Source organism: Pimephales promelas, chromosome 21 (assembly GCF_988280905.1).
Source record: "Pimephales promelas chromosome 21, fPimPro1.hap1.1, whole genome shotgun sequence".
Taxonomy (NCBI): Eukaryota; Metazoa; Chordata; class Actinopteri; order Cypriniformes; family Leuciscidae; genus Pimephales; species Pimephales promelas.
In genome coordinates this window covers 10,311,749-10,324,853 of record NC_142789.1, presented here as the reverse complement: position 1 = coordinate 10,324,853, position 13,105 = coordinate 10,311,749, and the positions used below count along the sequence as shown (strand labels likewise).

General features: G+C 36.6%; 2 protein-coding genes across 3 annotated transcripts in view; both read left to right on the top strand.

Moving 5' to 3' along the window:
- The window catches only part of sgta (small glutamine rich tetratricopeptide repeat co-chaperone alpha), a 37,534-nt gene extending 31,686 nt beyond the window's left edge, over positions 1-5,848 (top strand). For both annotated transcript variants that reach the window (XM_039653510.2, XM_039653509.2), the window contains exons 10-12: positions 4,186-4,332; positions 5,090-5,212; positions 5,314-5,848. In XM_039653510.2, the coding sequence (XP_039509444.2) occupies positions 4,186-4,332; positions 5,090-5,201 (259 nt within the window). In that variant the 3' untranslated portion in view covers positions 5,202-5,212; positions 5,314-5,848. The remainder of the gene's footprint in view (positions 1-4,185; positions 4,333-5,089; positions 5,213-5,313) is intronic.
- Positions 5,849-5,989: 141 nt separating this feature from the next.
- On the top strand, positions 5,990-9,720 carry LOC120464155 (zinc transporter ZIP3). Its single transcript, XM_039653511.2, has 3 exons — positions 5,990-6,152; positions 6,655-6,975; positions 7,686-9,720. Exons 2-3 carry the CDS (start codon positions 6,769-6,771, stop codon positions 8,430-8,432), a joined length of 954 nt encoding a protein of 317 aa, XP_039509445.1. The 5' UTR covers positions 5,990-6,152; positions 6,655-6,768; the 3' UTR covers positions 8,433-9,720.
- The last annotated feature ends 3,385 nt before the right edge of the window (positions 9,721-13,105 follow it).

Genomic DNA, 13,105 nt, shown 5'->3' with positions numbered 1-13,105 from the left:
CTGTTTTTTTTTTTAGTTTCCGTTTGTATTAAATCTTCTAAAACCTGTCAGATCGTCTGCCTTTTGGGCGGCCCCCAAAGCATTTTTTTTTTCCCATCGAAGCCTTTTTTGATCGGTGAGTGATTTAGAATAGCTGCTGAGCTTTATAGGGCGCACCGATCAGAGACACACTCTCACGTCGTCAAACAACATGCGCGTTGTCTTGCTCTCTCTCCCTCGCGCATATTAATCAAAATCGATTGACAATTGTATGTGGTCAGAAGACCGCAGTTTGACGAGGAGCTTTTGGAGATTTTTAACCCCCTGGGGACCAATAACGCGTCCCCGCGTTTTGATCGTTTTTTTAACATACCTTCACCATAGACTTAAAATACTCCGTCATTAATGGTCATATAAATAAAATCAATACATGATTATAAACTATAGAGGGTCTTCTTTTTTGTGTACACTCTTAATAACAAAACCTTGTGTTTTTGTAAAATAGATCAATTTAAACAGGGTGTGCTTTCAGCTCACTCTTTCTCTGCAAAAATCTTTCTGAAACGCGTCCGAAAAAAGAGCTGTACGAATGAATGAACGTTCATTTAGTTAGACTGTTAGAGTTAGAATTTCTGCTCATATTATTTTCTTTTCAAGATGTTTTAAACTCTAATTTTGAACCAATTCTACATGGCACCTATTTGACCAGGATTTGTTTCCAGGTATGACTAAAAATGGGTTTTGACTTTCATTTATACTTTGATTTTATACATACATGTGTATACAGTATATATATATATGAAGAGTTCAGATGCAAAATCCTCCAAGTGCCATTTGAAATTTTCTTCTGGAATGATCATTTTTAGAATGATCATTTTTATCAAGCTTGTATATATAAGTTCAATAATTTCAGTTAAATTGCAACGAAGAACACCTATTAATTGTCGTTTAAGTGAATTACTGAACTTAAATATACAAGCTTGATTAAAATGATCATTCTAGAAGAATTTAAAATAGCATTTAGAGGCTTTTGCATCTGAACTTCTCATATACACATATATATATATATATATATATATATATATATGTATATATGTGTGTGTGTGTGTGTGTGTGTGTGTGTGTGTGTATATATATATATATATATATATATATATATATGTGTGTGTGTGTGTGTGTGTGTGTGTTTGTATGTGTGTGTGTTGTCCTTTAAATTTTTTCTTGTCTGACTCACCTGAATGAAAGGCTCATTATTATGCGTCTTTGTCTTTGCGTTTCTACCTAATTATTCATGATGGGGCTGGCCTGTTCACGCCCATTCGCATATTGCCTTGGCAAACAAAATAATGTTTTTCACAATATAACCCAATTCACAGTTTTATGTGAACGATTAGGAGGAGGATTTTCAGATCATTGTGAAGAAAAAAACCCTAGGCAACAACATCCATAAGTCAAAAGTCTTGTGGATGCATATTTAGTATGTGTTTTGTGGCCTTATTGTAAAACTTAAAAATGAAAGTTTCTGAAATAACCACGCATAAACAATATTCTCTCAAAAATACAAACATGTACAAATATGTTGCCCATACATCATGGTTGCCCTGTTTCTGCTAAATATAGTGTAATTTCACCTGTGCCATTAAAGGGATAGTTCACTTTGAAATTAATTTTTTATATGTTTTAGCTTACCTCAAGGGCATCCAAGATATAGGTGTCTTTGTTTCCACAATATTTTCAATTTCGACATTTTTCAGTCAAACCGTTGTTGTCTATCAGTCATTCACTGGAGGTTAAGGGGGTCCACCAAAAAGCATGCACAGAAAAGTCAAAATGAAACATGATTTAATGACTCGTAAATGTAAGTACACATTGATGGCCTAAGACACGAAACGAGCGGTTTGTGTGAGAAAACGAACAGTATTTATATCGTTTTTACCTCTTGTAATCATAGCCATGACAAAATGATCTGACGGCACGGGCGCTTCAGTCTGCGCATGCGCCGGAAGTGATTGCTTGCGTGCCTACGTCACTCTTTGTTTATACAGAGATTTCAGAAGTTTTACCTTTCACTAAATATATTTGGATATATGGGAAACCGCAATGGAAGACGATTTCGGTATATCTAAATATGTTTAGTAAAAGGTAAAACTTCCGAAATCTCCGTGTAAATATTGAGTGACGTCACACGCAAGCGATCACTTCCGGCGTAACATTGAACTGATTCAGTTCGGTTCAGTTGGACATTGCACAATTGATTCAGATCACTTGGACGTCACTGTGAATACACGAGGTAAAAACGATATAAATACTGTTCGTTTTCTCACAAAAAAAACGCTCGTTTTGTATCTTGGGCCATCAATGCGTACTTACATTTACGAGTCATTAAATCATGTTTAATTTTGACTTCTCTGTGCATGCTTTTTGGTGGACCCCCTTATGCTACGTTCACACCGGACGCGAATCGCGCGTCAAATTCGCGCCTGACGCTTCTAGTTTGACGCTTGACCACTTTGTGTTAATTCGCGTGTCAAGAGTGAAACTGGCGCGCGTAAAAACAAAAGTTTGAAGCGAAATTTACGCGCGTCAGAATCGAAATCCGTTGGCGGCCATTGTTTTTATGTCGACCGAGCATTCATCAAGAGAGTTACCGCTCTGTATTAACTCTGGAGAGCAGAACAGCGGCGTGGGGATCATCGTCGCCGTATATTTGTGTCCACCGGACCCTTCAGAGCCGAACCGTTTGGCGAGTTTCTCCATTTGCTCGCTCCATGAGCTGCGCTGGATGACGGCCGCTGTCAGCGGTACTTCCGCCTGTCCCGCGCCCAGTTTGATGACATGTTGTCCCGCATCGGAGCGAGGATCACCCTCGCCCTCATCCATCTAATCTAGCTGTCATTTATTTTTTGTTTTGATGATAAATAGAGCCAGCCTTCAAAAGTTATTAACCTGTCCTGTGATTTTTTTTTTTTTTTTTTTCTCTCTCTCACGTCCAGACACGAATTTATGCACATATGTTGATTGTCTTTACAACATAATACTATTTCATATAATCTAGCTATGGAATGAATAACATTCAATACAAAATGAACATGTCTCGTATATAGAAATAATGTTTTAAGTGATAAAACATTTGCTTTGTTGTGCATAATCCCACCATGCATTTAGTCATATTAACAAAATAATTTATTGAAGCATCCAGACACTTCACCACGTGAGCAAGCAGCTAGGCTCCTGATTGGTTAACGCGTCGCGAATTCACGCCAAAGTTCAGATTTTTCAACTCGGGCGGCAGACGCGAATTCGCGTCAAACGCGTGAATGCACAAATGGCACTAACTGAATCATTCGCGCGTAACGCGCCAGACGCTCAATTCGTGCCATTCGCGGAAGTTTCCGAACTCCGCAGGAGTTTTTCACGCGCGTAAAGCGTCTTTGCATTGACTTAACATTGAAATCATTCGCGCCTGACGCGCTATTCGCGTCCGGTGTGAACGTAGCATTAGCCTCCAGTGTATGAATGATAGACAACAACGGTTTGACTGAAAAATGTCAAAATTGAAAATACTGTGGAAACAAAGACACCTACATCTTGGATGGCCTTGAGGTAAGCTAAAACATATCAAAAATTAATTTCAAAGTGAACTATCCATTTAATATGTTTATAAGCAGCTGAAAAAAACACAGATGTCAGGGCATGTCAGAACCTCTCAAGGACCCCAAATACACCTTGGTCCCCAGGGGGTTAAAGATTAGAGACTCTAGGCCTACATTCAATGAACAACATCTTAACACTAAATTATAAGGGCCTGTCTCCTATAGACGCTTGTCTCAAATACAAGCCAGTGCAGTTTGACGATTTGGGAAAATAAAAGCCCGGGCTACTATTTGAAGTTTTACGGTAGTCAAAAGTCCTTTACCCCTTGAATAAATGTGACTTGATCATTATTTTGAGTTTTTGACTATTATATATATTTATTTATTTGCTTTTTAATTGGACCACTTGACCTTTGTTGGTCACACCTGACTTTGATTTGGAGGGAAAAGTTTTTTCAGATATTAATAAAGAGTGTATATGTCAAGCAATTTAACAAGCTTTTCTTTTTAAGAATGGCCTTTTTATTCATAATGTCTGGACAGTTGTACCAACCTTACATTGACAATAATTTGTCATTAGCAGCAATTTATCAGCTGTTTCTTGCCTGTGTAGGATGTCAGGTATGATGTCTGGGGCTTACAGTCCAATGGGTGGTGCCACCTCGCCAGGAGCAGCAGCAGCAGCAGCAGCTGCAACAGCAACCACAGCAACAACTGGAGGTGGTGGTGGTGGTGGTGACCTCTCCAGCCTCATACAGGCGTAAGTTTGTTGGCGCTGCCGTTCACTCAGAGTAGTTGTCAATGTATAGGTATGAGACAGCTTCACAAACAGTCTTTTCAATCATACGATATAATTGTTTCTGTGTTAAAATAAATCAAATGATCACAGAAATGCTGGGATTAATACTGGGAAAAGTTTAAAGTTCACATATAAACACTGATGTTTGAAAGAAACTTGAGGCTTCAAATAAAGATTGTTTCATTACATCTTTACACCAGTAGGTGATGACAAGTGACTGTTAAAAATGTGTTTGTCATTGAATCATTCATTCAAGGAGATTTGTTCAAAAACACTGATTCATCCAGTACTGGAATAAGTGAAGTCTTTATAAATTTATATTTCACAATTATTTCAAAAACTTTAAAAGTTATTGAACAGTTCATTAAAATGGATTATTTAAGATTATTTAAGATTTTTTAAGAAATTATTTAAGATTTAATAAACTTTAATTATATAATATAAACAAAATTAAATATAAACAAATTAATATATATTTTTTAAACGGACTAGCATGTTGTCAACCTCTAGTAAATTACATGTTATTGTGTTTCATTGCCTATTCAGAATTGAGCACCTTTTAAAATAAAAAGATTTAAAAAATAATAAAATTGTAATCCTCAATTTATCCAGAATTGTGCAGCTCCATTTAATAGTTTACCGTCATACTTCCTAACTAACTAAAAGTTCACTGTTATATACAGTGGTGCTGACATAGTGATTTTCTGTCACATTGTAGTGGTCAGCAATTTGCACAGCAAATGCAGCAGCAGAACCCTGAGCTTATCGAGCAGCTGAGGAGTCAAATGCGCAGTCGACCTCCCAGTAGTGCTGGAAATGATGAACCCTGACACACTCCATGGTACCACACGTCACAAAATTCAAACAGCTTATTATACACAGTATCTGTATATCAGTATCTGTTCAGAACTTAACATCACTTGTCCTTTTTATTTTGTGCAGAATTCAACTCTTGACTTGGTGGACCTGTGGAAGATGGGCTACTTTTATTTTAAGATATACCTTGTTCCTACACCTCCAGGGACAAGACCAAGTTTATTCATCTATAAATACTGCATGTGTTCCCACTGCCCCACATTGCCCTACCTGTTGGAAGCGGTCATCAGTGCACAATGTGATCATCGTATTTGGGCACTGGACTCAAAGAAATGTCTGATCAAATGAAATATCACACTGGGTTAATACTATAATCCCAAATAATGATCCTTTGTGTGATTGTAATGAATTGCTGCTACATGGACATTATGCAGTTTTGCTGTGTAACACTTCAGTGATTCATCTGTCCTATGACAAGTCTGTCTGAACTGAAAGGGGTTGGCAAGGAATGTGCAATTTCAACATGGACAATTAAATGCCAGATTTAAAATAAGACTTGTTTTTGCAGCTGAGAAGCTTTGTTTCATAACTGCTTGTCATTTTTGCAACCAATGAGACTTGTCAAAATTACCATTGCTCAAAATAAACATGCCTAATTTGTTCTGGTCTGGTTTGAATTAAAAAAAAATATTTTTGTCCATTTTGAAGAAGTTGGATTGTGTGTAATGGCGTATTTAGCGAGCTGCGCATATAGACAGCTGTTTGTAACTTTTGTAAAAACGTTTATGATGTTCAAGCAGTCTTTTGCACCTTAGCGGTAGCAAAATTTCGTAGTTAAAAAGGGGGCGTTTCGCCTTGCAACGCGTACGAGCTAGGCACTACTATGTAGTTCAAAAGGTTTTGAGACGCAGCCTCTGAACAGGCGTCTTAGCGTTCAGCAGCAGGAAGTATCGGAACAAAAACTGGTAAAACGTTTCGTTTGATTCATACGTGAAGTATTGTTTGCTTGCTTTTCACTGTTCGATGAAGGCGTAATACAGAATAAATAAATCTAGTATCTAGTAATACAGAATAAATGTGCGTGCAGTGTTTAACTTGCACTAAGCATTAGAAATTAAACTGCTTTAAACGGCCCCAGTTTATTGATATAAATTCGTAAAACAAAAGGCTGTCACATTTTAATGTAACGTGGTACTTTGTCGTTAACATGTAAATGCATGCATTACACAAAGGGCTTGTTTTTCTACTTCGATAGCTAGTAGCTCATCCGAGTTAGCATGCTAATGTGTGCTACACTGACATCGTCAGTCACCTTACAATGGCAATGATTGTCAGGTGTAAATTAATCAACTATAACGTTTGATAACTGTTGTCGTATTAATAGTGTTTTGAAATACGTTAGCTTAAATCCCATTTATTAAGAGATTTGTGAAACTATGGACTTGACGTTTGTAAAATTTCTTTTAGGGATGCTGTCCATAACCTGACCTCAGGGTGCTTAGAAAGAAGAGTGGATTTGGGTTCTTCGGTGTTTATCTTAGGTACACTTGCTGTAGTGGGATCGCAGTCCACCTCCATAGCATGGAGTTAGCTGTAGCTAAAATCCTCTGCCTGCTTGGGGTGTTCGCCCTCATGTTGGGGGGCATCCTTATTCCTGTGAGGGTGATGCAGATGGACTATGATAAAGTCACGAGGTACAGAAGAGCAGTTGCTTTAAGCAACTCTTTTGGAGGAGGTGTTTTTCTGGCCACCTGCTTCAATGCCCTTCTACCAGCAGTCAGAGAAAAGGTATGTTTTCGAGCGTGATTTTAGTTTTCTTCCAATTGAATACAAAGGAAGCAATTTCAAGAATGCACTGGTCACTCGTTTTCATGTTTGAAAGGATGCAAAAGTGCCATAAAAACAGTTTATATGACAATAATGTTATTATTGTCATATAATAACCCCCTCCCCCCCATTCCGTCCCCATTAATTGTAAATGAGTAGATAAGTTTTAACAATTTTCTTTTCATTTTCCTTTCAGAAAAAATGTAAAAAAAAAAAAATAAATAAATTTTAAAAAAGCAGACGCACACTCAAAAACTGTGCAAAATCAATTTATAAGCAAGCTTTCAGTCTTGCGACCTTCTGCCTTAAATTGATTTTGCACAGTTGAGTGTGCGTCTGCTTTTTTTTTTTTTTTTTTTTTTTACAATTTTTCATGATTAGTCTATGCAGCAGCACCTCCCTTTAAGACTTATTTTGACGGATGAGCGGTGGTTCTTTTCAATTTTCCTCTCAGAAGAAATTAAATAATAGGTTTGAAATAACATGAGCATGAGTAAATGATGACAGAATTGTATGTTTTGGGGTAAACTATCTCTTCAAGACCCTGATGGATTGTATTTATCTGTTATGTTACCAAAGTTAATTATAAAAACAGAATTATCATCACTGGGGATATAAGGAATCAAATTACTGTTTGTGAATGATACTTTGCTTTTTTTTTTTTCTTTTAGGTTGAGGACATTTTGAAAGAGAAAGAGGTAAAGTCCACCAGTCAGTACCCATTGGCAGAGACCATGATGATGCTTGGATTTCTCCTCACAGTATTTGTGGAACAGACTGTGCTTACTTTCCGCAAGGAGAAGCCCTCGTTTATCGACCTGGAGACATTTAATGCTGGTGGCTCAGAAGTGGGGAGCGACTCAGAGTATGATGCTCCATTCATTGCTCCCACTAGGGTTGCGGCCAGAACCCAGCAGCACCATTCCCATCACCATGGACACTTCAACCCTTCTGAGCTGAAACGTGCTGGACCGTTGAGATTAGCTAGCCTGGTGCTAGCACTGTCCGCTCACTCTACTTTTGAGGGTCTTGCTTTGGGTCTTCAGGAAGATGGGGCTAAGCTTGGAAGCCTCTTCATTGGTGTGGCCATCCACGAGACGCTAGCATCTGTGGCACTGGGGGTTAGTGTAGCCAAGGCAGGAGTCCCCTTACGAGATGCCTGTAAACTGGGCATAACAGTAAGCCTAATGATTCCTCTGGGCATTGGGATTGGCATGGGTATTGAGACAGTCCAGCACTTAGCAGAAAGTATTATATCGGTAGTGCTCCAGGGCCTGGCAGCCGGCACATTCCTCTTCATTACGTTCTTTGAGATCCTCTCACAAGAGCTGGCGGATAAACACGACAGGCTACTGAAGGTGCTGTTTCTTACCCTGGGCTATGTTGTACTTGCGGGGCTTGTCTTTATCAAATGGTAAAGGTGATTGTGAACTGCTCTTCTTAAGCTTCTTAAACATCACAACAAACAGTTTTCTGTAATCTACTGTAAAAAATATAGTCTGTAGAGCAAGGGTTTGCAACATTTTTGATGCCAACGACACCAAAATTGGATGATTCTTTTGTCAGGTTGTTGCAAACCTGTATGAGTTTCTTTCTTCTGCTGAAGACAAAGGAAGATATTTTGAAGAACGATTGGAACTTTGGTACCATTGACTTCCATTGTATTTTTTTTTCTACTAGAAGTCAATGGTGCCAAACAACTGTTTGGTTCCAATCGTTCTTCAGAATATCTTCCTTTGTGTTCAGCAGAAGAACTCATACAGGTTTGAGGGTGAGTAAATGATGACAGAATTTTAATTTGTGGGTGGAGTATCCCTTAAAGTAAATATCATAGTGTATGTTTTGTTCATTCAATATTTACAAATACTACAATGACTATTACTTTTTTGATTTATTAAAGGATTTTCTTTCAGATATTTTTAGATGAATGAAAATGTAATGGGATGTTCACAGTGGCAGTGAAGAGACTGGAATCCAGTAAATGTTTTAGCATGTACTTTGTGTTGAGGTTGGTCAGATTTGTTTACAACAAATTCTGTGTAGCTGACTGACTGCACATAATACAGTCAAATTGCCAAAAGTCTGAGTTACTTGTCAGAACGGCTTTACTAGGGCAAAACACTCATGATCAAGGCAGAGACTTATGGTTTGGTTGTGAGCTGACTGCAGGGGCTGTAGACAGTGCTATAGATGGTGTTTAGGGAGGGTTTCATTTGAATGTTTTTGAGAAGCCTGTGATTGGTGGGTCACCATTTGATGTAATCTCTTATACTTTTAAGGTTATATAATTAATAATTATAACTTGTTACATTTATATAGTGCTTTACATATGTAAGGGGGGAATCTCCTCAACCACCACCAATGTGAAGCATCCACCTGGATGATGCGACAGCAGCCAAACTGCCGGATAAAGCCAAAGTATATTTTGGGATGATTAGGAGGCCATGATGGACAGAGGCCAATGGGCGGATTTGGCCAGGATGCCTTCCCACCACCTTAAAAAAATCAGAGCCACCCGCTTAACTCATGTTTCACCCTTTTTTCCTCAGATCGTAGTAATTGCAGCCATAAGAGCATTGAATTCACAGAAATCCTAATTTATGTGTACAATGTGTATATGTGTATGTTTGAGTGTTGAATGCTGCTCCTGGTACAGACTGTGGAAACAAATTTCCTCTATTGAGGACAATAAAAAATGTATATGAATACATGTAATGCAAATTTATAACGTTGTACCAGGCCTTTCTATAGGTTATAAATAGCTAGTAAGATAATGTAATGATAATGTAAGTTCTGTAATATAATTCAAGTAATTATTCTAGCGATGTGTAGGCCTAATGCTAGATAAGGTTTGCTAGTACATTTGTAATGGGGTTCAGTCAGTGGTGGGCCGTCAGGGCCCGCAAGGCCTTCTCTGCTGGCCTAAACAGTATCAGAATCACTGCACTTTAATATATTTTTTTCCATGAATGAGTATTAAATTATTCCCAATAGTTCATTCTCTTAATTTCATAGCTTTTCTCTTGGTTGCGCTGCTTCCAGTAGTGTGTTTTTATGTTAGAGCTTGTGTCCAATCATATTTCAGCCATCATGCATTGCCAGGTTCAAATAAATCTGCCTGGAGGACTTCAGAATCGACAGAGCGGGCACCTGTAGCTTAAAATGAATGGCAATGAAACCGTTTCAATGAATACAATGAATCATATAATCAGTCAGATTTAATCAGCCAATCAGATTTCGCTTTGACTGCAAGTTTCCGAGGGGCGCTCCTGTACATTTTTTTTTTATTTATTTTTTTTTATTGCTCAAAAAACACATACAAAATACCAACAAACATCAAGATACAAATCTTAGATGTCAAAGCAGTCCAAATAGCAGCACAAAAAAATACATGAACACCATAAATCTAAAAAAATAAATAAATAAAATAAAATTAGAAAACAAAAACATGTAAGAACACATAAATAAACAAGTAAATAAATAAAATATTACACAAGGGGGGAATCATCAAACAAAACCTTCAGAAGACTAAATAATTTAAGGGCTTTTTTGTTATGCACCAGTCTTAAAGCTTTGAAGAAGATCATTAAATCTTTATGGAAGAGACTGAAAGTGGGAGGGTTCTTAAAGAATCTGCATTTGTGTATGAAGTAATTGGCCAACAGCACAATATTGTCCACCAAAATTTCAAGATCGTAACTCCAAGACAAAGACAAATACTTTATAGTTTTAAAATTAAAGTCAGGTATTTCATATTTCAATCTTAACCAATTATAAAGGTCATCCCAGAATTTCTTTGAGAATTTGCATAAAAAAAATAAATGTTCCAACGACTATATCCGCTTCACAAAAGGTGCACTCATTACAATCCATATTAAATCTGTCTTAGGAAAGCATTACAAGGATAAATATCATTAATAATCTTAAACTGAACCTGTTTTACCTTTGGAAAAAGAGGAAATGTAAGAAATCTTGTTCTAATTTGACCCACTTTGTCTTTTGGGAAATCAAATACAAGAGGTCTTTTTTTAACTTTACAAGGGAAAGTCTCTACATTTACCAATGTTCTTAACACTTTAATCTTACAGCCTTCCTCTGTAAAATCAAGACCAGAGATAATTAAACTTTTCATTCTCGGAATCACAGGTGAATAACACAATGCACCTTTAACCAACTGAACCAAACCACCAGGAACAGCTTTTAATAAAGATAAATATAATTTCTGAGTGCAAATAATATTATATCTTTCACAAAAATTCTCATAACTAAGGAAATTCCCTTCCCCATCCATAATGTGTACAATGGACCAGACACCTTTATCGATCCAGTCCTGAAAAAAAGACTGATTTCCTGTTAATAAGAATAAACTTATTCCACAAAGAACAACTATGTGGGGAAAAATTGTGTTTGTATATCAGTTTCCAATATAATAATACCTATGAAAAGAGGACAATTTACACTTTAGTTTTAATGGCTCAAAATCACACCTCAAAAGAAAATCAATGCCCCCAAAAAATCAAAGATTTTTGAAGAAAAACTAGACCAAACAGATTGTTTATTCCTAAGGAAAGCTTGGAGCCATCTCAATTTAAGAGTGCCATTCATTACATCAATAAAATTCAAACCTCCCTCACTGAATGGCTTCACTACATCTGATTTTCTTATGTAATGGTGTTTGTTTTTCCAAAGAAATTTATACTGAATTTGATTAATATCCTTTATCCACCTGTCGGAGATTGCCAAGGAATATGCAGGATAAATCAGCCTAGAAAGTACCTCAGTTTTCTGTAATAAGATTCTACCAAAAATAGAAATATCTCTTTGTAACCACACATTGAACATATTTTGACATTTTGTATTATCAGCCAAATTAGTTTTTTCTCTTGTTTTAGCGTCCTTAGTAATAACAATACCTAAATATTTAACCTCATTTTTTAATGAAATATTAAATAAATGAGATTCAGTCCGATTATGCACCGCCATCAACTCGCACTTTTTTAAATTTAACTTCAGACCAGAAGCTTTGGAAAAATGTGACACTAAATTAATGGCCGCTGGGATCTGCTCTGCATCCCTAAGAAACAGAGTAGTGTCGTCTGCTAATTGACTTATTAACAGCTCACTCCCCAAAACATTTAAAGGCTTAACATCTTTACTATTTTTCATGTAAATTGCCAAAAGTTCAGCTATTAAAATAAACAAATACGGACTTGTCGGATCTCCTTGCCTAATACCTCTGTTTATGTTAAAACGCTTAGACGTCCCACCTGGAAGCGATACTGAACTATTGATATCTTTATACAACATCTCTATCAATTTAACAAATTTATAACCAAATCCAAAAGAAGTAAGTGCATGTAAAATGAATGCATGCTCTACAGTATCGAATGCCTTATAGAAATCAAGAAACAAAATAAACCCATCATCCTTAATCAAATGTGCATAGTCAATTAAATCTAAAACAAGTCTAATATTGTTGTGTATTAAGCTTCCTTTAATAAAGCCAGATTGCGTTTCACTTATAACTTGACTCAACCTAAATTTTAGTCTGTTTGCAATAGCAGATGTAAGAATTTTATAATCAACATTGAGTAGGGTAATCGGTCTCAGATTATCAATAACTCTTTTGTCTTTGCCTGCCTTTGGGATGAGAATGATCAATCCCTGTTTCATAGTTGGAAGTAAAGAGTTAAAATCAAAACATTCCTTTAAAGCTTTAAACAACAGATCTTTTAAATCTACCCAGAAAAATTTATAAAAATTTGTAGTCAGACCATCCTGACCAGGGGATTTACCTAAAGGCATTTTTTTAAAGCGGACTCAATTTCTTCCAATCTCAGGTCTTCATCACAGCTTTCTTTAAAATCAATATCAATCTGCGGAATAAAATCTTTTATCTTTTCTAGAAATTCTTGACCATTTTTAACAGAATATGAAGAAGAATAAATATCACTATAAAATGAATAAACTACCTCGGATATTAATTTGGGGTCTGTAATTACCTTTTCATTAACAATTAAACTATTCACAACATTGTTTTTGTCTCCTCTTTTCTAACTGACAAAAATATGCTGTATTCTTCTCTCCTTCT

What these genes read in the sequence shown, in the direction of transcription:
- LOC120464155 (XM_039653511.2), top strand. Translation starts at nt 6,769, where the DNA reads ATGGAGTTAGCTGTAGCTAAAATCCTCTGCCTGCTTGGGGTGTTCGCC. An exon ending in TACCAGCAGTCAGAGAAAAG is followed by an intron (nt 6,976 to 7,685) that starts GTATGTTTTCGA and finishes TTTTTCTTTTAG; the next exon opens with GTTGAGGACATTTTGAAAGA.